This window comes from Rhinolophus hipposideros (assembly GCF_964194185.1).
Source record: "Rhinolophus hipposideros genome assembly, chromosome: 16".
NCBI classification, from domain to species: domain Eukaryota; kingdom Metazoa; phylum Chordata; class Mammalia; order Chiroptera; family Rhinolophidae; genus Rhinolophus; species Rhinolophus hipposideros.
The window spans coordinates 27,715,010-27,741,514 of NC_138062.1; the positions used below are offsets into that span (position 1 = coordinate 27,715,010).

The 26,505-nt window shown below is 35.9% G+C and overlaps 1 protein-coding gene across 5 annotated transcripts in view; it reads right to left on the reverse strand.

The window, feature by feature from the left end:
• Positions 1–1,054: 1,054 nt before the first annotated feature.
• GASK1B (golgi associated kinase 1B) overlaps positions 1,055–26,505 on the reverse strand; it is a 43,622-nt gene continuing 18,171 nt past the window's right edge. For all 5 annotated transcript variants that reach the window (XM_081077570.1, XM_081077569.1, XM_081077568.1 and 2 more), the window contains 2 exons: positions 6,751–6,977; positions 1,055–3,931 (listed from right to left, as the gene is read on the reverse strand). In XM_081077570.1, coding sequence (XP_080933696.1) covers positions 3,724–3,931; positions 6,751–6,977 — 435 coding nt within the window. In that variant the 3' untranslated portion in view covers positions 1,055–3,723. The remainder of the gene's footprint in view (positions 3,932–6,750; positions 6,978–26,505) is intronic.

A 26,505-nucleotide genomic window follows, 5' to 3' on the forward strand; every position in this document is an offset into this window, starting at 1 on the left:
AACTGGGGTAGCAACACTTACACTAGACAAAGCAGACTTTAAAACAATGGATACCACAAGAGATAGGACCCAGTAATCCCACTGCTGAGTATTTATCCCAAGAAACCCAAAAGACCATTTTGAAGGGACACATGCATCCATATGTTCACTAAAGTATTATTTACAATAGCCACAATATGGAGGCAACCTGAGTGTCCATCAATGGACGTATGGATAAAGAAGAGATGGTACATATATACAATGGAATATTACTCAGCCACAAAAAGAATGAAATCTTGCCATCTGCAACAACATGGATGGACCTAGAGGATATTATGTTGAATGGAGTAAGTCAGATTGAGAAAGACAAACACCATGAGATTTCACTGGTATGTGGAACCTAAAGAACAAAACAAATGAACAAACAAAACAGAAACAAACTCAGAGATACAGAGAACATTTTGATGGTTGCCAAATGGGAGGGGGATTGGAAGATGGGTGAAAAAAGGGAAGGGATTAAGACATACAAATTGGTTGTTACAAGTAGTTATGGAGATGTAGGGTGCAGCATGAGGAATATAGTTAATATTGTAATAACTATGTGTATGGTGTCAAATGGGCACTAGATTTATCAGGTCGATCACTTTGTAAGTTATATAAATGTCTAATCAATAGGTTGTACACCTGAAACTAATATAATATGTCAACTGTAATTTAAAAATAGAAAGTATTTGAAAGGAAAGAAGGAAGGAAGGGAAAAGAAGAGAAGGAAGGAAGGGAAAAAAGGAAGGAACAAAGAAAGACAGAGAGAGAAAAGAAAGAGAGAGTAGGAGGGAGGGAGGGAGAGAAAAAGGGCAGGAAAGAATATGTTAATTATGTGAGATGATGGGTATGTTAATTAGCTTGATTGTGGTCATAATGTATACAACATATCAAAATATCAAGTTGTACACCTTAAATATAAACAATTCCTATTTGTCAATTACACCTCAATAATGCTGAAAATTTTAAAAAGGAAAACTTTAAACATAATTGTAAGATTCACCCAAAACAAAGAAAACCAAAATTAAATATTCTCTTATAGTTTATGGTATCTGTTACTTTGCATGCCACCTGAAACTATGCTATATGTACATCAAGAGAAAGCATATCACTAATAATAATATCAAATATATGTATACACAAACACAATCCAATAAAATTCTTGCCTATTCAGTAGTTTCTTTTATCATGGATAAAAGTAGCAAACATTCCTCTATACTTCCCTTCTGGAAAGTAACCCATCTGCAAAAGATAATGAACCCATCTACAAGATAGAAAGCATGCATCTTTAATTTCTAATATTTTTATTACAGATTTTTAAGATACATATTTTCATAAGGTTAAAGAAAAAAAGTCACACAAGAATAAGCTTTTGTATGTCTGCCAAGGTAAATTGTTCTATTTTAAATTTATCGAGTTATAAATAAACCACATAATGTGCTTATATGAACCACAGATAATCTGAGTACATTTGAAAGATGCAGAGTATTCTCATTGTTTCAGTAAGGGAAGAGAGGAGCATTACTTCTTAGAATTAAAAGCCTGGCCTTCAGCTCTCCATTAATTCAAAAGTAATACAGCATGAATTATTCACTGATTATAAAACAAAATACATTGCTAAAAAGCAAAAGTGACGAAAACTAACATGTGTTCCTGAACCTTTCGTTTGATATTAAGTATTTTGGAAAAACTGAAGGCAAATAAACAAAGTCAGACACACATATGGGAAGACGATGCTGCCCAAAAGCAGGCAGCTTGAGACACAAAATTAAAGCTCACTTCTCAGAAGTCCGGAATCCCACCACCAACGTCACCAATTTGGATGAAGATGGCATATTCCATAAAGAGCATATGACAATGCACATATGCCTCCTTGATAAGACAAGGTGTAAGGCAACTGGACCACAAGTTACTTCAAGGCAGCCTCACAGTAAAACGTGGGCTCCCAAACTTTCGTGAGGCCAATTTTTCATTAACATAATGATTAATGAGAGAAAAAGCGATCTTAAAAAGCCCAAATACCACAGGTTAAAGTGGAGACTCAGGAGAGACGAAGAGTACTCTGAAAAGATGGGATCCGAGGGAGACACTCAGTGCTGTACAGGAAGAATGGTTGGAAGACCAACTCTCCAAACGTCAGCCTGGCAAACAAGGGTCCTAAAATGTAGTGCTTGAATGGGAGCCTAGAAAAATTACAATTAGATGATCAAATGATCTCTCTCTCCTGAGTCTGTCTTCTCCTGTACTTAACAAGTTGTTTTGACATTTTGCCCGTATACTTTTGTATAAATTAGAATCTATAGATACGTTCTTATTATTAAAAACATTCTTAAATTGTATTTTTCAACTTGCAGGGAAAGGAAAATTCAGTCTATTCGTTTTTAAGTAAAGGGTGGGGTGTGTGGGGGTGAGAGGATAATGATGATTTGTTCAAGATTTGAAACCTCTATATGAACATCCATCATACAGGATGACGTGGGTATCTTCTAAGAACAGGAAGAGCCCCCAGCACATGAAGACTCTATCTCCAAATCCTTCCTAATTTAAAAAGTTGGTAGAGGGAACTGGGGAGAATCATCTGAAGTTTAATAATATCCAAATTTGCTGCTTTCATTCTAGTCATGTGCTTTCCTTGAGGAGAATTGATCGGTCAGGTTTTAATTTATTTTGTTCATATTTCTCACATTGGAATAAGCCACACAATATATTTAAACACACTCAGTCTCTGGCCCTATTGTCAATATCTGGGAAATAGCAATGAAATCAGCTTAAATATAATCACACAGGACAAACTTGAAGAAAGCCACTATTATTAATGAAATATACAGAAATTATAGTTCATCCTTTATAAAAATAACAACATTTTTAAAAAGGGCATCCATTTTTAAAAAGATACTCGGGAAGTATAGTTTCAAATAGGTAACTTCATGCCTTAAAATTGTTCAATTTCTAAGCCACTAGACATAAATTGGACCAAAACTGAAAGAGCAAAATCACCTAACATATAAATTGTGAGATGTGGATAGTTTCTGACACTGACAATGAAATAAATGTCTAAAAAAGGAATGGAAAATGTGGTTCTCACTGCTCAGAATCACAGAAATGCCTGGTCATTTACAGCTACAGTAAAATATATACAGATAGCTTTGCAAATGACTCACCATTTCTATTTAGAACTATTGCATGTGCTGATGTACTTACAGATTGTGTGCCTCAGTTTTCCAGTGCAGACTGGCCTCTGGGTTAGTGCTAGGACCGCTGTGTGCTAACAATCAGCAACAAATAATGCCAAGAATCATGCCCATTAGTATCTGGACAGACTCATGAAAATGGCTCAAAATACAATTTATTAAAGGAGTCAGTTTATACCATTCTACTAAACAACATGACAAATGTTTTAACAAAGTTAGCTGGAATAATAATTGCGACGATTCTGTCAACAGATGATGAGACTCACATGACATGATGTTAGTGAAAAATACAAATAAATATTTTTTGAGGAGTAGGTTTTTTAAAAGCCTTATAAGTAAGTCTACTTATAGCGCTCAGGCCCATCACATATACTTGGTTCAATTTATTTCTTTGATATATTCATCTACACTGCCACATTCCTAAAAGGACTTGAGATTTGTGTACTTAGCTAAAAAACAAAACAAAATAAAACATAAATATATCTAGTACTCTAGCCAGAACATCCTTTTGTTATTGATTCATCGGTGATACTTTGACTCCATGTGCACTGATGTAGGTGAGAAGGATTTGGGCTCTTTGTTCTATTACATCAATAAGCTTTTCAATTCCTTGTCTACCTCCTTGACTTTCCCAATAAACTTTATCAAGAAACAGAGACTGAAGGAGTTTCTGCCGTAAATGCTGGCTCTTCAAAACAGAAACTGCAGATTCGGGAAACCTGAAAAGATAAAATATTTCACTCTTAGTAATTGTTTGGAAATGTTATACCTTACCCACCTGCTCTGCCCTTCATTAATCTGGCATAAATCACACTATGAAACAGTACCTTGAGAATCAAAACATTTGGATCACTGTCAAGCAGACACGTATCATAACAATATACTAGAATAATACATTTCAAGGGAACTAAATTTTCTATAGCATTGAGAAGTTGACATGCTAACATCTTACCTCAGGCCATGATATGTAGGTAAAGAGAGGCACAGAATTAAAAAGAGAAATCTGTTGGATAGGCAAAAACACTTTCCTCAATCTCAAACTCCATTTCACCCGTGGAAACCACTTGAATATGTCAAGTAGAATAGTATTCTCCTACGTGTCAACGTCGGCTTTTATGCAAGAAAGTCTTCAGCAAAATGCTGACCATTTCAGGCAAGTTCTCTTCCCGAGTTACATGGGGAAGAATCCAAAATATGTGTAGTAAAAACAGAAAGGAATAATTCCAAAATGCCCAATTAAATAAAGAATGGCCCCTGATTCAGATTATGCTTCAGGAATTCTAAGGATCTGGAAGCATTTTATTGAACTGGAATACTAAATTGTTTTCAAATAAATTTAGCAAAACTCAAGTGTTAGAGCCAGGGCATTCCACCATGAACCATCTTTCTAAAAAACCTGAGGCAAATTTAGAATTACTTTAAGAGAATGCATGTGCTTCCTGCCCTTCACACAAGAAGAAAAAGGCCAGGGTCTAGCACACACATTATCTTAGTAAAGTTCTGGTTCAAAATCATTAGTAATGTTTTTCTGAATCACCAATTCGGCCTCCCCCAGCTGTGATCAAAATGCTGATGAAAGCACAGTGAAAATATTGAGGTTTCATAGTAATTTTCAAGTAAAATTAGTTGTTCCTGAAAGAGTGCAGGAAGAGTGCAGTTTGCCAGAAGTTTCAAGCCTTCTAAGTACCTTTTCTAAATTTAAATGGAGCAAATGGGGCATGGCCCTCAGGGGCATGAACGCAAGGCATCCACGTGCTCCTGCACTTCTGCTGCTACAGAAAAAGCAGAGGACACAGAGCTGGACATGCTCAATGAGTCTGAATAAGTGTGGAAATAAAGAAGGTTGATAGGATGCTCTGAGCTCCTGAAGACATGCAGTATGTGATGTAGTGGCCATAGTGTTAATTAAGCATTTTAGCTCTTTGAAGTATTAGGAATCCATGATTTATAAATTCTATGGCCTTTCAACTAATTTAGCTGTGGCAAAATGTATGAGATGAAATTCTTAAAAGTGTGGTTCTTTTTACTGGTGAATCATTTTCACAAAGAGAAATCAAAAAATTACCGGTCTTTGCATTACATTGGTTAATAGGATTATTATATGCATAAATCTGGGTTAGCAAAATCTTCATTTTTGTTTTTCAGTGTGTGAGTTACATATTCAAGGAAGATTTAACTAAACTCATTACTCCTCATAAAGCATTTAAAGTTAAATCTTCTTTGAAAGTATAAATAAAACAGTATTCATATTTATATAAATGGATGGACTGCATTCTCCCAGGACTCTTAATTCTAAGAGAAAATTTAGGGATTTAAGAAGGCCCCGTAGTTATCAACTCAGTAAGTGATACCTTAGGTGTGTCAATTTTCCTACATGTCAAATTTCCTTCATTTAGATACTTCCAGGAGACAATTTGCCTCATATTCTACCTTCAATCCACAAAGAGATGTGAGGGCAAAACATGGGAAACAATCATGAAACTGGGGCTCATGAAAGTCTCACAATACTATCTCTAGGGTTGAAAGTACATAAAACCTACATTACCTAATTCTCAGTGCGAGGAAGGATGATTGAAATATGCTTCAGAGGATTAATAAGAGCAATAGTAACAGCACGCATAGCATGAGTTACTGCAGAGAAATCACTGGCCTTGGATTTGGAAGACCTGGCTTCTACCCTTAATTTTAGACTTGCTCATGTGCTTTCCAGCAGTCACTTAGCTTCACACAGCTGGTCCACTATTTTAGAAATTCACCTCTCCATTTTCAAGTCTTACACATATCCCAAGTTCTTGGTCACTCTGATTTCTGACTCAGGAGGGAAAACCATGAAGAGTGGCTACAGGTGGACCCTGAAATCTAGCCTCAATCTCCATAGCAGGTTGAACAGCTCCGATTCTACAGCAGGGTTCCTGCCACTATTAAGTGTCTTCGTTTCCTTTATTTCCAGTTACATGTAAGTTTGAGATACGTTTTTCCATAATCTATGTCTACTGGTAGGATTTCCAAATGTTCGAAAACCCTCCTACCTGAATTAAACAGCTGCTACCCTTTGGTACAGTGTTCTACTCAGCAGATTGGCTCTAATGTTCCACCACATCCATAAAAGCCACTGGAGTGTACTGTGCCTCTGGACACCCTGCCATGCCAATATCTGCATGCCTAGTTAGTTTCTCTATCCCATGCCCAAATAACGGAGCCTCTGCCACCTGCTTATCCCTGTTCTGCCAGTTCCTGTTCGAGAGATTTCTGCATGCTTCCAACCTAATTCACATGGATTTTTCACAGTGAGGGCCCAGCAACATGATGGACGTGAAATACGGCAGGAGCTTTGCAGGTTGCATGGGCTGGAGACAGTGACACCCTGCATGCACCCTTGCTCTGTTCCGCTAGGTCTTGTTTCCTTTTTCTGCACCTCCATTCCCCGATTCCACACCCACGATTCAAGGGTTAAATCAATCAGACACAGGATGTGAGGTTTCTCGAAACCTTACTAATTATTTAATATAAATCTGAAATCCTCCATCGTGAAACTTACTCTTGGATGCCTTTTAACAATTTGAAGTTTAAGTTATCTTCACTTCTGTCAAAGAAACCCTTGTTGTCGATAAACACCAAATGTCGTAGGTCATGCTTTCGCTGGACAATGTGGGCTAGAGCCACAGAATCTTGGTGATCACATTTCAGCCTCAGTCCGTTCTGTACACAGGCATCTTCCTTTTGAGGTCTGAATCCACAGCAATTGGTATCCAAGCGATTATAAATCTGATAATGAAAAACAAACACAAAATTCAAGATGCTGAGTAAAAACAAAACTTGGGAAAGTCAGAAAAGTTCCAAAGAACTGGTATTTTCTAAATAGCTGGCTTGCCAGAACCGAACAGCTTCATTTCATTAAAGGCAACTGTCAGGATAAGTCCAAGGTTCATATCCTTTTGACTCAGCTATGGTTATAAGCATTTCCAGCTTCTGCTAACAGCTCCAAAGGCAGATCACCCTAGTTTGGCTTCTCCACCCTTTATAGTCAAAGTTCCCACTGACATCACATGTGGATACACAGCCAGAAAAATCTCTGACTCTATTCATGACAGAAGATAGAAACGGCTGTACTTTTACATATCCAGAAGGCTCTATCTTCTTTTCTCCCTTGGAGTGGGTTACAGAAAATCTGAGTTTTCTCAGTGGCTCAACTGGACAAAACTATTGGGTCTATTAGGGGAATAGACCTAGGGTTATTATGGCTTATTAGGGTTCATCATGGGGAATAGGGCTACTAACATATAGAAGAGGATGAACAAAGATTAATTAGAAAAGGAAAAAATTGTGTAATTTCCATTTCCTTGGGACAACGAAAGAAATATTATTTATTGATCAGGGTAAATTAAAGCCTTGGCTCAGAAATTAGATAAATTTAAAGTCAAATTCTGCTCTCACACTTGTTGGCTTTTCGACCTTGTATAGATTCCTTTACATCACTGATTCACAGTTTAATTACCTATATAGTAGGAATGATACTATTCACCTTGCATGGTTAGTAAGAAGATTAATGAAAATCCTGCTCTCAGGCATCTAGTAGATACTCAAGAAATGAAAGCTGTTATTATAATTGTTGAGACACACACATGCACACAATATGAAATTATTTACCTCAAAACAAGCTTCCAAGACAAAAGGTAATTTCTCCATTTTAATGAAGGAAAGCTGAGCCTCAGAGGGGTTAAATAATCTGTTTGGGGTAAAATATTAGTACCAAAGTTAAGATTTAGACACAGTTGTGTCTATCTCCATAATGCCATGACTTTCCCCCATTATATGTCACACTGAATTGCTTATGGCCGGTTGAAGATTATCCATATGCTCATGATGCAAAAGATGGCTAGAAACAGGACTTCATTTTTATTCTTTTGGCATTAAATTCCCATCCTTTCTCCTCCTCCTGTGTTTTTACAGATCCTGGAGGTTGGCCATTCTAGGAGGCCGGGTGTGAAGAAAAGAATGCGGAAAGAGTAGTACCAAAATTTAGCCTCCTTTGAAATGATCATTAATTCATCCATCCAACAGAAGTTTACTAAATATCTCCTACCACCTATCAGTGGGCTAGGCATCAAGAAAAACGGTGCCCATGGCCCACACCTCCTCACACCACCACTTCCAGGGGAAAATAAGGGAGTCATTTAATTTTGCCTCATTACCAAAACAAACTTGAAGAACTGGGCAAATGACTTCCTCTCTGTCTTCTGCATGTCAGTGGACTTAGTATCAAATAGCATACTTTGAGTAGCAGAGATTATAAGAGATGTAAATTAGCATAAGCAAATTTCCTATGAAGTTTATGTAAAATCAGTCATATGGAGCAGGGCTGGTCAGTGAATTACCAAGCATTTGGACAGCTCAGAGGGCACACTATTGATCTAGAAACAATCCACAGATAAGGAAGGCCAGTCAGGATTGATTCCAGTTGACCCAGGGGGACATACGTTTAATCAGTGGTTTATCCAAAAGGTCACATAGGCTAATTCCAGTCAACAGGAAGATCCTACTGCTGATTACAGTACATTTGTTCGACATGAGGAAAAATGAGTTTCCTGAAATTGAGCAAGAGTGCCCCAAGCAAATCACTGTAGGTTAAATGAAAAAAGCATAAATTAGAAATGATTAGAAAAATTTATTGAGCCTTTCCTATGCAATTTCATTCATTTTACATAGTACTTTGACTGCCTTTGGATATTAGGTAAATCAAATCATATGAAGACATTGCATCTGATTACCAATTATTTAAGTCAAGATCAGTGGTCAGGGAGACATGAAAATAACATGAAAAATAACTCTTTTAAAAGCTGCTTCTCGTCCAATCTCCCTATTTTTAAAAAAATTAGTTAATAATTCTTAAAGAATCTCTCTCCCATTTTTCCAGCATCATCATCATATGTTTATATCAGTTATAATAACATTACACATGAGGAAAAATCAAATCCTATTTAATTTTGACTATAACATCAAGGTCTGTTATGTTGGATGTAACAATAAGCACTTTAGAATTGAGGCCCTAATTTTCAGTACTTCTGTAAGTATTACACTCTTCTACTTTTAAACTACCATGAAAAGCATTAAAAATTAGAGGTGGAAAAGTCCAATGTAGGTCATCTTTTTATTGCCTTCCCAACTTTAGATTGTTTACTACACGGTATTTTTAAAGTGCTTCATCTGATCTAACTTTGAATCACTCAACAGTCTGTGATGATTTCACCACTTCCCTGACAGACTGTTGCACCACTCAAATCTAACAGACCTTACTATTGAAAATGGGTGTGTGTGCTCAACTCCTTTCCAGAAAAATGCTTACCAGTCCTTTTATTCAGATCCTCACATGTACATGGTGGGTATGTTCCCACGTACTGTGTGTGTGTGTGTGTGTGTGTGTGTGTGTGTGTGTCCACACTTACAGACATAGAAATGGATTAAAACTCCTCAAATCTGGATTTTACTTTGTTTTTCCCATCCTTCAGCTATAGTAGATTACGTCTTTGTGTTATTGCCCTTGTGTAGCAAGGGTTTAAAAAGCTCTTATATCTAGTTCCCTGGCCCTTCTCAGAATTTTGTTTACAGTCTTCCTTTTGAATTCACATTCAATACACCAGAAATAACCTGACCACAAAAACCATAATCCACTCCCTTAAATTCAATGCCATTTTGCTGGGTATTTAATTTAGTTACATACTGAATGTATTTCTGCTTACTTTTAAGAGTTTACCTATTTTTTAAAGCCTAATAAAGCATATTCTAGATAGCTATAAATCCATAATATGGTTTTAATATGCTTGTTTAGTGCACACATTAAAAAAATCATTTAACTACTGCATGATTAGCTCAGCGGTTCACATCTATGTTCTTAGATATTATCCTATAAAAATACTATTTGAGGGTAAATTTTGGCAGTTTGGCAATTGTGAGTATTGAGCATCATTATTTCAGTTTGTTCAAATTTACATTTTATTCTTTAAAACAAGGACTATCTTTTGCAAACCTTCTGAATCTGAAGATTACTGTCAACCACTATGTTCCATAAAATTACTCTTTGCTCTTTTAGGAAAATACATCATTTCAATGTTTACCTAACTAAAATTATACTCGGAAAAATCCAGGTGTTCCAGCCAAATTTTTTGTGGGTGGGGATCACTGCCTTCTTCTAAAGTTGTTTTTTATTATTCCATTTTCCTTTTGGTGGTGTTACTTTTGCCTGTAGGAAAAAGTATCCTGTGAGTGACTCATGTGATGCTGTCGATGCTGAAACACGGAGGCCGGCACTGCACTCACTGACGAGCTCTGCAAAGTCCATCGGGTATCCAGTGACTTGCCACTTTTGGGCACAACACCCATTCTAGCTATGTCTTCAAAAAGTGGGTTTGTCAAAGCATGTGGAAGTTTCTTCACTTCTTCTTTTTCCTCAAAACAATGTGATTAAATGACTAATTTCAGGCAATGCCTGAACGAAGGCAAAAAAAAAAATAGTCTAAAAATACTGCTAATGTCAGTAACAAAAAACATAATAGCAGTCACTTGTTGAGTGTTTAGTACATGCCAGGAACTGCGCACTTAATGCTTTATATGTACTATTTCTTTTCATATTCATAGCAACCTTAAGAGATACGTGCAACCAATAGTCCCATTTGATAAACAAGGAAACTGAGGTATAAAAAGCCTAGTTGACTGGCCCCAGGTCCCTCAGCTCATAAATGGCAGAACTAGGATTTTAACCCAGACGTCTATGACTTCCAAGTCCATGCTCTTATCCATCCTGATCCTATCTCTCAGGTGCGGCCTCCAAGACGGTACTGCAGAAAAGTAAGTGCATTTGTATAGAATGTTAAATGACAGTACACATCCAATAAATAGTAGTTATAAGATTTCAACAGAAATACAAAGAACTTCAGTGTAAGAGTCAGAAGAAGTATAAAAGAAAAATTCATGGAGAGGATGTGATAGTGGGGAATAAGCAACAGACAGTATTAATTGAAAAATAGGCAAAGGCATGAAGGTAGGAAATCAAAAAACATCTTTAGAGAAACTGAGAATACATTAGATCAGTGTTTCTCAAACTGTGGTGATCGGGTATTTTTATCTTTTCTCTCCCCTGGCCCCACAATCTATGTGGACAACTGCTTTGCTAAAACAAAACAATTTTAAAAAATAATTTATTACTGGATGGATGAAAGTTTTAAAAATACAAAATACCAATATTTAGTTAGACCAATAGACAAAATGACTCTACCAAATTGCTATCGAAGTGCTTAATGCTTACTTGCAATTTTTGCACTTACTGTGGACTGGCTGGGGTCTTTGAATTAATCGCTAATTGAGTAACACAGTAGGATAATGCCATCAGAGATCAGAGCAAAAGGTGAGTAAGAGTATCGTGCCTATAAGAAAAAGTTAACAAAAGTGGATGTGTCTGCAAGTTTCACTCTCATTTTCTCATGTACATTTGGGAAAAAGGTACAAGGCAAGGGAGCAGGTTATCAGGTTAAAATGTTAAAAGAATGAAAACTGAAGGGAACGAAGGCCGAGTGTAGTTAGAAGCTGAAGAAAGAGCAAAATGAAGATGTTCTTTTTAACACAGATTAGAAATTGCCCTTATCCAAACACTTTTCTCAATTCTTGTAGTTAAATTATATAACCCTATATATATTTTTCTACACCTCTTTAAGGGTATGAGTGTGTGTGTGTTTCCGGTTGGTAAATCTGCATCTTAAGATTCTTACCATTTATTTGTTTTTACTGTTTAAAAACTGTACCTTTAACGAATAAATTGCATTTTTACAGAGCAGGTTTAAATTATCTAACAAAACACCTAATGAATGGAACCTGACAATTCACACAGTAACTCATCCAAAGCCTGGCACACAGTAGGCACTTAATAAATGTTTATAATTGAAAGAACTCTGCTCAAAGTTGGTATTCACTTTGCATTTGGTATTTACAAAACCCTTTCAAAACACTGTCTTCTATTGGGAAGAGTCAAATAAAATACTAGTGGCTCACTAAGACATGGATCTTTTTAAAGTAGCATGTAGTGAATGGAGCTGGAAAAAATTAGGAAAGGAGCAAACGATGAAACCGCTTCTGCTTGTCATTTGCTCTTGGTTGGCTTCTTTATGTGGGTTTGGTTTCACTTACCACAGACCCTGATCTCTTACATCCCACAGAGAGTCCCTTTACATGTATTAGGCATTTGATAAATGCACAAGCAGATGTGACAGAAATAACATTGGGACATTTTTCTATAATTAGCAGTTTCTGGAAGTTTCCTTTGAATACCAGTGTCTCATAGGACATCTCCTTTGTTTTTAGAAAATGCATGGAGGAAAAAAAGTCACACTTTCAGAAATTGCCTTACTTCAAAAAGTCAAAAAGACAGTGAGAACTGTTGCCGTTATCAGCCCTACCCTAGGTTAAGAGAAATACAGAAACATATGGACTAATTTATCAGCTAACGACATTGGAAAATTTGTCGACATGAATTTGTCTCTGTGTAAGCCAGTGCACGGTTTCCATGTTATCAGCGGAAGTGGAGTTGGATCCCTGTAATCTAGTGAATGTGTGAAGGTAGAGGATGACAGAGAAGAGCAACTTAAGACAAATCCCACAGTCCCCATGGAATTTGTTAATACAGGCCCAGCCTCTTACCTTGGGAGTGATACAAAGCAAAAATGTTTTCTCGAGCCTGCACCTGTATCACTTGGGAACTCTCACCTCATAAAATAATAGATTTCATTTTTGTTCGGCGCTGCCATGGTAACGGGTGCCTGTTAAATTAGTATGCATGCAAATGTGACTAGCAGAGCAGGTGATGAAGAAAGAGAAGAGTAAAAATAGTTTGCAATTTATACATCTAACAATGGCCATGGGCTCCCTTGGGTCTCTGCCTCTGTACATAACAGTCATTGCCCTACATCACTGATACTCTTGGTATCAATGGGTACACATTAATAGTTATTTGACTATTTTAAAAATAACTATGAATGTGTACCAATTCAAGACAGAATTTCTAGTTTCTTCCACATTCCTGAATCATAAGTAAAAACATAATAGTATTTTTTTTATGTATAAGTAAAAACATGTTAATGCTACAATATATTTGAATCTATTGCTATAGATGCAATGCTTGAGCATATAGGCTGCCTAAGCAAGCAATGGATGCAATGTTTAGATTCCATATGTAGCACCCCTGAGTAATATCAGAAGTCAAACATCATTCTGGCACAGAAAGATTCTTGAGAGAGTCATCAAGCTAATTTTAGAGAAAGAATTCACATTCTATAATTTGCACAAGCAGAACTGCATGAAAATAGCTCTGCCAGAGGCACACCCACTTTCCTATAAAGATTTAAAAACAGCACTCAGACTAAGAAAAACAATGATTTTTATATTTTATGAAATTCTGATTTATAGAATGGATTTATATTAAGCAACTAAATTTAACACAGGAATAAAATAACCTTAATAAAAGTAAAATTGTTTAAATGCTGTCTTTCAATGAAATGAAACATCCTTTTTAACAATTTAACACTAAATATGGTTGTAAATAAGCTTAAAATTGTGTACATTTACGTCTCGGGGAATACTGTCATTGAAAACTTTTCCTTTGCTTGAATTAATTTATATTAATTTTTAGTATTCTTATAGAATTTGATAAAAAATATAAGATAAACTAAATGATTATACTAAAACACAATTCTGATTATAGTGACAAAAATTCTTAGCTTGACCAAACTTTGGTCAGGTTCCTAAACCTTCTCCTAGGCCTCTCTGTGCACGTCTTAAAATCTAGTTTTAGCAAACACCCTGCTAAGTCAGCTTAACCAGAACCCACTCCCACCCTCACCTCCCTTGATATCTGATCACTCTCAAGGTCTAATCAAGTTCCTTATCTTCCACCATCCCCCAAGTGACCCTGGCCTGTCTTCAGCGAGAACCTGGTTAGTCCAATTTACCCAGAACTCCCTTTACCCCTGATGTTTCCTCTTAGTGATTTTCAATTCACTGACCCCTACTCTGTTATAAATACCACTTGCATATGATGTATGCAGGGTTGAGCCCAATCTCTCTCCCTCACTGTAAAATCCCATTGTAGTCGTCCCTATACCGATGGTGATGGTCCTCAAACGAGTCTGCCTTACCAACCATTTCAACAAGCGTCATACTTTTTTTTTTCTTTAACAAAGATTAACACAATCTAATGTATCCCAAAGCTATTGAAACTCATATTATTTTATGGAAATTAGTTCTCTTTATAAAAATTTCATTGATTCTGACAGTAATTATTTTCTGGTTATTTTAAAAGAAATACTGCTTGAGAGCAGAATGGTGGTTGCCAGGGGCTGGGGGACATGGGGAGATGTTGGTCAAAGAAAGGGTACAAGATGAATAAGTTCTGAGAATCAGGCATTAGTTAATAAAACTGCTTTGTATATTTGAAATTTTCTAACAGAACATCTCTTAAGCATTCTACACACACACACACACACACAAAGAGGTAACTGTGAGGTGACAGATATGTTAATTAGCTTAATCGTGGTAAATAGTTCACGAGGTATATGTATATCAAATCATCACGTTGTACACTTTAAGCATGTACGATCATATTTGTTAATTATACCTCAATAAAGATGGAAAAAATAGAAAATAAATTCTGTTACTAAACTTTTTTCAAAGATTATTTTTCCATGTTCATATAGAATTTCCCATTTTAAATGGATTTGTTGCTATGCTCCGTGGGTTAGCAAATAGATATAAAATAAAGCCCTGTCTCAATGTTATTATGGAAATAGTTCTGAACCCCCTGAAAGGGCCACAAAAAAGCCATTGCCCCAAACAGTCCCATTCAAATTGACCATAAATAGTAATAACTTTTCAAAGTTCTAAATATCTCTTAGTTATCTGTATCCATAAACAACTTGAATGTAGTTGGGAAGAGCATGGAACTACTAGAATCCTCATGAATCAACTCTCGCTTAATCCTCTCTGAGTCTACTACATTGGGCAACGTGAACCATAAATCTTTTAAAAATAATTACATACAAAAATATATATAAGCCAGATGAATTATCTGCCTGCCCCCTCAGGTGTTCCAATAGAAATATTACCATAATAACTTTTCCATGGCTTCTAATTTGCTTCCTGGCAGATTTATTCAGAGGTCCAATGGTTAGTCCTCCTGTTTGAACCTCAGCCAAGCTCAGGCAAGGTCAGTTTCAAATTGTCTCTGGTTCAATGGCATAGAATTAGTGGGGAAGCCAATCCCAAATGCTAGCTGAAACAACGCATTAAATAATTTTTGAATATCGAAAGGTTATGTATGAAATCACACAGGCTTCCTCAAATCCCTGATCTCTCCAGCCCAGCTATGTATATAACAAGATTTAGGACTGAAGTATGCAATGATCAGTTTCAGCACAGGCTAAAAATTCCATGGCAAGCATTGAAATAAGAAAAAATGACATAGAAGTAAACAACATATGCTGTACTTTTGATTAATAATTAAATTACAGTTGACCCCAAAATGCAGTTGATTGTCACTCAGCAATATGAGGATTGTGAATATAAGTTATTTGACCAGATAGTTCCCTTTTTGATTCAGATGATATAAGACAAAGACCTACTGTCAACCAATTTCCTAGCCCCAAATAAGGCTTTGGCAAATCCATGCTGGAAATCTCTGAGAATAAATGCTAGACAGGAGGTGAAAAGAATATATAAAATTCTAAAGAGTTTTAATTTGGAAGCAGACATCTGAGGAATCTGTACACTCTTTAGCAGGAGGGTTATGCTCTGAGACACAGAGAACTCTTAAACTGGGCCAGGATCCAAAGAAACACGGTCTTGTTGTAGAAGCCAGGTAGCCAAGAAACGATGTCTGTGACAAACTGAAGTCAGACAACTCTTTCTCTTCAAAGTCACCTCCATTAAAAATAAAATACAGAGCTTAAATTCTGTAAAAGGAGAGACTGTCGTCTCTAAAAGTCTGGTCTCCTCCAGGGAAACTATGTCAAAGCTCAAAGGAAAGACTCATAGGTCAATGCCTTTGTGTTTACTCTCTCCATCCTGTCATATTCCTGAAGAGAATTTTTAGCAGTATAAAGACATTCCGTTCAAGGGCCATAAATAGTGAGACTATTTGCCTTTTGAAGTATAGGCCAATATAATTCTACTGTTGGTTTCCTAATCACCCCCGAAATTTTGAGAAGGCCTAACTTCTCTGGAAGAAGGTCCAATCTGGCAGGTCAATTTCTGAAGAGGACGATATTACAGATTTTCTAGGTCAGACTCTCTTTGGAAGAGAGAATACTGAAGAAGCCACTGTGTGTAAATGGGACCTATCGCATGAACAATCAAAGTGGAATTGTTTTTGTGTATCAACCAAGAGGACATCTTGGAAGGAATCAAACTAAGAAATAAGAGGACAATCATTCCCAGGCATGGAAATGACATTGTGTCAGATTCAGGGGCCAAGTCACGAAATCTCAAATGATCATTGATGTCCACACACTGATGGAGAATTGTCTGGATAAAATACAGAAATCCCTCAATTCAGGTTTGTTGAATTTAATTAAATCCCATAAGCAGCATCCTGTATGTTTACAATTCCTAATCTTGTTCATAAAGTAAAATAAAAAGTACTAAGATATACTAACAGGAAAAATAGAACATATAGTTATAAAGCAAACCATCTAAATAAAACACCTATGAAGCAAAGTCTTTCATATGATGCTACAGTGCCCCCCAAAAAAAAAAATAAATAAATGTTCTGTGGTGTTTGTCACATTAAGATTCTAATTCTAATCTAAGGAAAATTTCTTGGCTGCTGCCTTGCAGGCCTATGTTCTCAGGAATAGACTCCCCATAATATCCACATCACACTACACCCCTATTACTGGCATAATAAAACCACAGCCTGCCTAGACCCTGCCCCTCTCTAATTGTTAAAATAGGAGTAATAGTAAAAAACAGGAATAACAAGTTATATAAAAATGCATGCGGTCAACTGCATTTACAGTATGTAAGTTTTACAAAACACAAACATCCACTTATTGTGCATGTAAAATGATTTTTAAATTGGCATGTAAAATGATTTTTACATTGGCTCATGCGTGTGATAGCCTGTGGGGAGAAAATGCTGGAAGAGGATAGGAAGAGATGGTCAAAAGGAACTTTATTTTTAATGTTATTTATATCTTTAAAGTAAATACCGAAAGCAGATATGCAAAAAAGAATATTGACAGAATAATTCTAGAGGGCGGAAACATGATATTTGTTATGTTACTCTTTATTCTTTGAGACTTTATTTTTAATGTCTCAACGAAGGGTATGAAGATTGTGAAGAACAGAATCTGAAAATAAAATGCCAACTAGCTTCCTTAATTCTGTAAGCTGAGAACACTGCAGTTAACAAACATACAAGAAAGTATTCTCTGCAGTTTCCCATCCATCTATGCAAAAATGGCAACTCCTGACCTCACACTGACTTAAATGGCATCTCCATGGAAACTGCTTTACATGATCGTATGTTTTCCTACAGCCCTAAATGCTACAATGAGCAGCTCTACACTGCAGAAAATTCAATAAAGACTTATATGATCCCTACCACCAAAGGCGTGCAGTATTTGGCGATTCAGGAAATCATAAGCATACATATAAATACAATAAATTCAAATTCTTACAAATGGGATGGTTCTAGATGATAACTGTGCTGATCTATCGAGTACTTGCTATCTCTCAGTGTCTTAGTGCATTCAGATGCTGTAACAAAATACCACAGACTGGGTAGTTTGTTGTCCCTCTTCCGGGTTGTAGACTTCTCGCTGTGCCCTCACATGGTAGAAAGGACAAAGGAGCACTGTTAGGCTTCTTTCATAAAGGCACGAATCCCACTCATAAGGGCTGTCTTCATGACCTAATCACCTCCCAAAGGCCCCACCTAATGTTCTCACCTTCATATATTAGGAGTAAGCCTATAAATTTGGTGGGATACAGACATTTAGACCATACTGGCCAGGTACTGTGATAAGCACTTCATGTAAATTATTTCATGTTATTCTCAGAAAAAATCTCCAAGGGAAGTAAAATCATTCTTATTTAAATAGTAAAGAAATATCAGGGGGATTATGAATTTGCCCAAGATTACAGAGCTAATTATTAAAGAAGTGGGGATTCGAATCCAAGTCTGTTTTATATAAATAGTATTCTATGTCATTTCTCTATGCATTTAATGTACTAAAAACTTGGGGATTTTTTAAAAAAATGATATTAGATGTTCAGAGGAGACAGGGAGCTTAATCTGGTTAGAGCTAAACTTTGAGGGATGGGTAGGCTATATATTAGATAGCCAGGAACAGAATTAAAGAATCCTTGAGAAGACAAATCTAAATCTGATAAAGTATCTAGACCTCATGCCAATGTATATGGCATATGGATGACAGAAGGACAGATAAAGGCACCATAAATGTGGTTAGCCAAATTTAGAATCTAGAACAAGTGATCAGATCTCTTCAACAAGTAAAATTGATAGGGGAAAAAGAGATAGGGGTGGAGTCTACAGATTAAAAGACATACCAACTAATCACAAACTATAGGCTTTGAGTCCTGATTCAAATAAACAAACTGTCAGATAGATAAAAAGATGATGGTAATGATAATAGATGGATGATAGATAGATTTTATGAGACAATTAAAATTTTGACCACTGACTGGATATTTAACTGGAATTATTGCTAATTTTTCTTTTGGGTGTGATAATGGTAACGTGCTTGTGTGTTTTATAATATCTTCTAGTGATTCAACATACCAAAATATTTACAGATGAAAGTATATGTTTCCTGGGATTTGCTTCAAATTAAAGTGGGCATAGTAACTAGACAGGAATAGAGATGACATAGGATTGGTCATGAGTTAATTGTTGTATTTGGATGACAGGTACAAGAGGGTTCATTATAAATATTCTATCTACTTTTGTATATGTTTACATTTTTCTATAACATATTTTCTTTTTTTAATTAAAGTTTATTGGGGTGACAATGGTTAGTAAAGTTATATAGGTTTAAGTGTACAATTCTGTAATACATTTTCAATGCACTAAGGCATTTAAAACTTAGTTCAAATCAAAGGGAAGTCTTCAAAGATTTCTTTTGCAAGAAGTAATATTACTAAAAGAGAAATAGAAAAGATAAATTCAACAATGATTTTCACATAATTAGGAAATCTGTATGCTTTTCTTATATTCTTTCTTTTGTCTCAACACATCTAAACATATAAAACAATAAAGACATTGTAGGTACCCAATAAATACCCAGTCTTCTGGCCAGTTTGCTCACATATTGCAAGCAGTACTCAGAAGAATAAAACTGTAGTGTCACAAGATAATTTGGAAAATTGGAGGCCTTTTTATATAAGATAAGCCTTATATTGCAGCGTCACTGACACTAAAAATAATTTCTCCTAGTGACAAAGTGTGAATATATACATAGAAGAAACTATGTCAAAGTCTGACTTTTGAATTTCATTTATAACAAAAGGCAAATTAATTTTATACAACTAAAATTCTATGGTAACCATGACATATTTCAGAGCTTAACAGGTCCATACATACAAAGTTTTGGAGTTTGTCATTTATAATGCCTAGAATGACACACTCCGCATGTCTTCTACTTAGTGAATCTCTATAATCCAGTGAACCACTGTGATTCTCATCATAAAAGAAGTTCTGAAGATTTTTCAACAAGCAATAAGAAGCAGGAATATATTGTTCTCTAAATCCTCTGATCGTTGGCAATCTTTGTTTCCTAAATCCCAGCCAATTCTGCATGCCAACCAATATTCCCAAAGCTAACCCCAGACTTTTTTTGTTACTTGAATCCAAGACAGTATCTGACTACATCATCTTTCATTGTTTGCTAGCAAATGAACAAGAAACTATATAATTTGCTTGCTTGGACTTACCAATAATACATGGTTAGGGGCTATTTAGATTGGCAGTGTGTTAATTCTACAAAACAATAAAACTGACCCAAACTTTCTGAAATTCCTGTGACCAGTACCCTAAATTGCTATGCCTTTTTCTGTCAGCGTACCTGCCCGTGAGTGCTTGTCCTCACTGACCTCTGAAAGTCGGATCAAGACCCTTGATCCCTGAGTTGTAGGGATAAAAGAAGGGAATGCTCGAAAGACCCTCATGCTCTATCATGGAGGCCATAGTTGGAATCTTTCTTTGCCTAGCATATAAAATATTCCTGCAGAAACAAATCTTTTAGTGAAAAATAATATTTCCTGTTGTTTATAGTTCATTGGAAGGTTTACTTTTACTATTATCACACCATTAAGTGGGAAAATGACACAGAATAAAAAGTGGAAGAGAATAGGTCAAAGATTCACACCTATTATTCCATTTCATTACATTCAGTAATCAAATAATTAGAAGCCAGCTACGAGTTAGGAGAGGTAACTGAAGAGAGACAACTGTAGAAGGCAAGGCATACCAATTCATATTTGCTTGTTGAATTTATGAACATAAGCTGATTACTCACAGTCATCAGCAAGAAAACTAGCTTCGTGGAACAGTAGTTTCCATAAGCATCATTTTCCCCACTCTGAACATCTTCCCACATTTAGCCCTGTTAGAATCCCTCTCTGAAAACTCTCTTCCTATCTTTCATATTCATCTTATTTCGGCAAGTTCTTCAGTTTCTAAACTAAATGTCGCACACTTAGTCTGCATTATTATACCTCCAATTCCATAAAAACAAATAGCATCCTATTTGTGGCTACCGAATGTTAACCTTGACTCCATCAGGACACCTAATATATTCTGCTATGATTATCTGTCTCGTCTATTAGTCTATCAGATTGCATAATGCTTGAAGCCAGGGAGATGGTCTCTTTTTATCACCAGCACTAAACCTGCTAAGTGTCTGGAACAGAGAAGAGCTCCAAAAACATCTGTCAAATCCAAGTGAAAAGAAATGCGTATAATTTATTTTGTTGATGGTGGAAGCAAACATCTCCCAAGATGCATCTCTGTCGGTCCCCCTCTGTTTAAAAACTCCTTAATATCTCATCAAATAAATAGCTGTTCTTAAAAATATATAAGTGCACAAACAATACCACTAAATAGTAAAAATATTCAATATTTTCTCTTCATTTAATTTTTCATTGTCTCAACTTCTACTTCTTTTCCTTTAACAAACTTTGTTTCTTTATTTACAAGTATATCTTCCTTTCTTTCACTTTTAACATTTTTAATTTGACACTTTGTATTTAATATTTTAATATAACAAGGTAGTTTTCATTGATCAAGAAAAGCAATGCCCTGAGTAACTGTGACATCTCCAAACAGTCTGCTGCTAATTAAAAGGTTATGAAGTTGAATAAAATGGGGACGCCATTGAGAAATTCACAGCTTATTAAAGAAGACAGATTAATCAAAAATAACTGAAATTTAATATGCTAATGTCTATAAATATGAAAGTACATAAGAGTAGAAAAAATAAAATAATTTAAGAATGACTTTTAATGAATAACAGTGATAAAATACTTTATTTAATTCTTATATTGATATTTACTTCCACTATTATTTCTAGATAATCAATTTCCCAATTTATCCATAATACTGAGCACCTATTATGTACCATGTATGTTCTAAATCCTTTATGTGTATAAAAGTATTAAATCCTCTCAATAGCCCTCTACATAAACAATATTATTATTCCTAATTTTACAGATGAGGAATCTCATGCAGAGAGAGGTTAAATAATTCTCAATGTTAAAAAATAATTAGTATCAGCAATTGCGATTCAAATTTCGCAGACTGGCTCCAGAATCTGAGTTGCAAACCACTGTATAGTCTATCTCTGAAGTCAAAAGCAAATTTGCTACATCCTAAATCTTCTTCTGTTGTTTTATATAACTTTTGGAAAGAAATTTCACCAAATCTTGGAAACTCAAATATTCTCTAGAATACTACTCTTTATCATTCTAATGGAAATGAACTTTTGTCTACAAAGTTCATACCCCCACGCTTCACAAATAAAAGATTACTTGTGTCTCTATCACATTTTATAGACCCAGTAAAATAGCATAGGCTTTGTGAATGTAGATTTGTTAACGGGGTGAAACAAAAAGAATGTTGTGCACAGAAAATTAACAACTGTGTTCTGTATTCTCTCACTCTTTCTATTGCATCATAAAACAAGTGATTTTAGTTTGCTTGAAGCATAACCTTTCTAAAATTATTCACAAATTCCATTCAATACACTCCAACACATTCTCAAACACCATTTAAATAAGGAATATATTCAACTTTAAAATAAAAATTTCAGTGACACCGATGAGAAGGATTATTATATAAAAGATAACTATCTTTTTAGGGTACCCATGAAAAACGGCCAAAGCTTGTTATGTATTTGTTCAGTAAACATTTTCAATAAATATCTATCACTAGTGTATGATTCTAAATATAGGAAGTAAAACAATCAATTAAGAGATGATCTTATTAAAAACATACAATTTTTTTGGAGTAAACTTTACTATGAGCAAAGTCAAAAGAAAAGCAACCAACTAAGAAAAATTATTTGAGCTATATAGGATTGACAAAGGCAATGACATAGAAAATGTTTTTTATAAATCAATAAGTAAATGTTATGAATGCAATAAAAAATGGCAATGATTTGAACATACAATTCAGAAAATATGAACTGCAAATAATCAATATTTGAAAATATGCATATCCTCAATCTCACTCATGAAAGAATCAGAAATTTAAACAAGACCCCATTACCTTCCATAAAATCAGTAAAAACATTAGTTTTCTACCTCCCAAAGTTGGCGAGAGATAGGGAAACTCACACTTTCTTATCTTACTGGTGAAATTGTAAAATGCTGCAATATCTAAAGGAAATTAGCCCTTTGTCTGTTGCACTGTAGGAAGTAAATAAATGTTGGATAAATGAATCAATGTAAGTCCATTCTCACAGATGCTATCCTCAGACACATTACTTGATATACTTTTGTAAATACTAACCAAATTAATTCTTAACGATTGGATTAATTTCCGCCTTTTAGATTCAGTGCTTTAGCCAGAGCCAAAATTAGGAACTCCAATCTTAGTATCATAACTTGGACAGGTTCCAGTAAAGTCTTGCAGAGATCTCATCCTTATGAATTACCAAGACCAAGAAAGACCTCCCTTACTTTCCCAGGCAGAAGGAGCAAGAGAGTTGACTGCAAAAAAAAAAAAAAAAGACCACCTCCCCTACCAATAGAAGAAGTTCCTGCAGAGGTAGCAGCAGTCTAATGCCGAGTATCACAAGCCAAAGGTGATCTTGGCTCATAATGAAAGAACTAGAGTGGATTGGAGGGAGTCCTCCAGGTAATGAATGACAAAGCCTGAACTAAAATAGGAACACAAGCTACACCTAAAAGTTAGATTTAGGTGATATCAAGGATATGGTCTGTACGGATGTGAGGCTATGTCTCACGAAGCATCTAGGTGACTCCCAGATTTTTCACTTGGAAAATTCTATGATGATGCTGCCATTCCCCCTTAAAATGAAAGGAAGCATTGTTCAGAAGTTTGGCTCTTAAGCCAGAACTCCAGGTTCTGTTGCATACCAGCTATGTGACTCTGTCCAAGTTACATACTTCATTTCTCTTTCCCTAGATTTCCTCATCTCTAAAATAGAAATAATAATAGTATGTATTTTGTAGGGCTGACATGTAGATTAAACTCGTTAATATCTTAGTGCCTAGTATCAAGTGCTTAGAACAGTGCTCGGAATATAGCAAGTGTTACATGATTGTTAGATTATTAATAGTATTTATTTAAGGATTTGAAATAGTGATCCTTGTTAAAAATTTATAATAATGATTTCATGTGCCCAGACTTATCCTCAAGGACACAGACAATGGGCACAATGATGGTAAAAGCTGCCGATGCCCTCAGAAGATGGTGGCTCAGCTGGAATTTGTTCTTGCTCAGTCAGGGAAATGGACAAAGAGAATTACAAAGCAAGCACGTCTTGCAAAACAGTTCTCTTCTTCCATGTTCTACCATACTTCTTACAGGCAGAAAGAGTCACTAGTCTCCTAAATAACTGCTTCAGACAAATGGGATATTTAGGATGCCCTAAATATCACATGATTATTGCCAATCCCTTGTCCTTCCTCATGTTTTTTTCCTATCCTCTCTATCATTGGCAGCCTATAATCATACTCAAACTCTTCTTCCTTCACTATCTATTTTATGACAAAGAGTTCTCCCTCTTTTGACCTCATAACAATAAGAACTTATATTATTTCAGCCAGCCATTCTTGCATGAATCTCTCTTTTTGTTTTAGACACCATACTTTCCAAACTAAATATTAAAAAAAAAGACAAATCAAACTTGGGGTGGGGCAATAGGGATACAATCTTATACTACTTTGCTACCCCTGTGGTCGTTTTCTATAGTATAAGGCACAGCAGATGTTGCATAAATACATATTCATTGGATGAATGATAGCTGTAGCTTCCCTCAATGATAAGACAGAGTGTAGGCTGAGATTTAGTTAAGATTCCAGAATAAAGATAAATGTCACTAGAGACAACTAAAAGGGTTTGCCCTCTATTCAGTGTCAATTGGCTCATGCGCATCAGGTACAACCCTCGAGATCATTCCTTTCTCACAGGCTTCACTACCATGGATTTCCTCTCCATCCTCCCCCTAGTCCATCATCCTCAGAACATCAACATCTGTGCTGACCACTTCTCCAAACATCTGGCCTCATAGTGAGTACCTTTACCTACTTAACCCTATACATTTTCATTCATTCTCCATTTCATTGCTGACGCATTTTTATCACACTGACTTCTTTCACTAACCTAAGGATAACTTGGTAGTTGTTATACGATAATGGTTAAACATATGAAATCTAGAATTAGTCAAACTGAAATCTCTATTTGGGAACTTACTAGCTATGTAATACCGAACAAGTTAGGTAACCGTTGAGAGAAAATTCTCCATGACATTTTTGCACATCTTATATCAGGTTTTATTCTGAGGATGTTATTAAAGCAAACAGCCTTGGAAGATACAAAGAGTGTCTCCCTCTGAGGTGGAAGACAGACTTGTTTCCTGACCAAGATATACGGTCTCCTTCTGGGGCAGATTTTAGGCGGGTTTGCTAGCAGCCTTTTATAAGATTGGGGGTTTCCTGAGCCCAGACACAAACCCACTACATGCGGCATTCACCAGGGCCACTACCGGTATGTATCACTCCATGGGACCTGAGAGGCAAAGGGCTATGAAGTTCATGCCACCTGCTGAACCACGAGTAACGAGGTCATTTGTCTCTGCCCCAGGAGTCCTTTGTCTTCTGCTAGCATCCATGAACACATGGCTGACTAACTTGTTAGCTTTCAAGAAAGGTAAGATCTCACACTTCTCACAGCTCTCGATCATAACCTCTTTATGCCTCAGCCTCTCTACTTGTAAAATGGAGAGGGTGCTTAAAACCAGCATGAATCTCATATCTGGACTCTTCAACAATATTTGGTAACTCCTGATTGCCTCTTTGCCAAACCAAATTTCATGCTTTCCAGCTCAGTTCTCACTGGTGGCTCTGTGGCACTGACATCATAAATCATTCTCTCCTTCATGAAAGTTCCTAATCCCTAGACTGTGAACTCTGTACTAAAATGGTTTCTTTCTTAAGTTTTGGTCCCTTTTAGTTCCTTCCTGAAATGTCAGAACCCCCAAAAAAGGAGAATGCTTTGCAAATGTCCTGAGATAGTCCTAAGTTTCCACAAAATACTAATTAACAATACAACAACAGAAAGCCAGTTGTTTCTAAAATGGAGGATGGGAAAGGCAATAATCAGAATGAGGGGGTGAATAGAGTCATGAGATCTTTAACAAAAGGAGATAAGAGGTATAGAAACCTGTAAAATGTCAAGTCAATCAATTTTGTAAATGGTTGATATTCATTTTTCTCCAATATTTAATTATAATTAAATATTTATAAAAAACTACTAGAAAGAAAACAAGGGAAATGGTGGCTGTTATATGCCCAAATGACCATTGAAAGACAGTGTGGAATGATGGAAAGAAATCAGATTTTTACCATCAGCAGATTCCCAGGGAATCCCAGCCCCAGCTTCTGGTAATTGTAAGAACTTGGGTGAGTTATATAATCTCACCAAACTTCAGTTTTCTCACCTCCCAAATCGAGTAAAACCATCCACCTTGAAGAGCTGTTGATGGGTTAC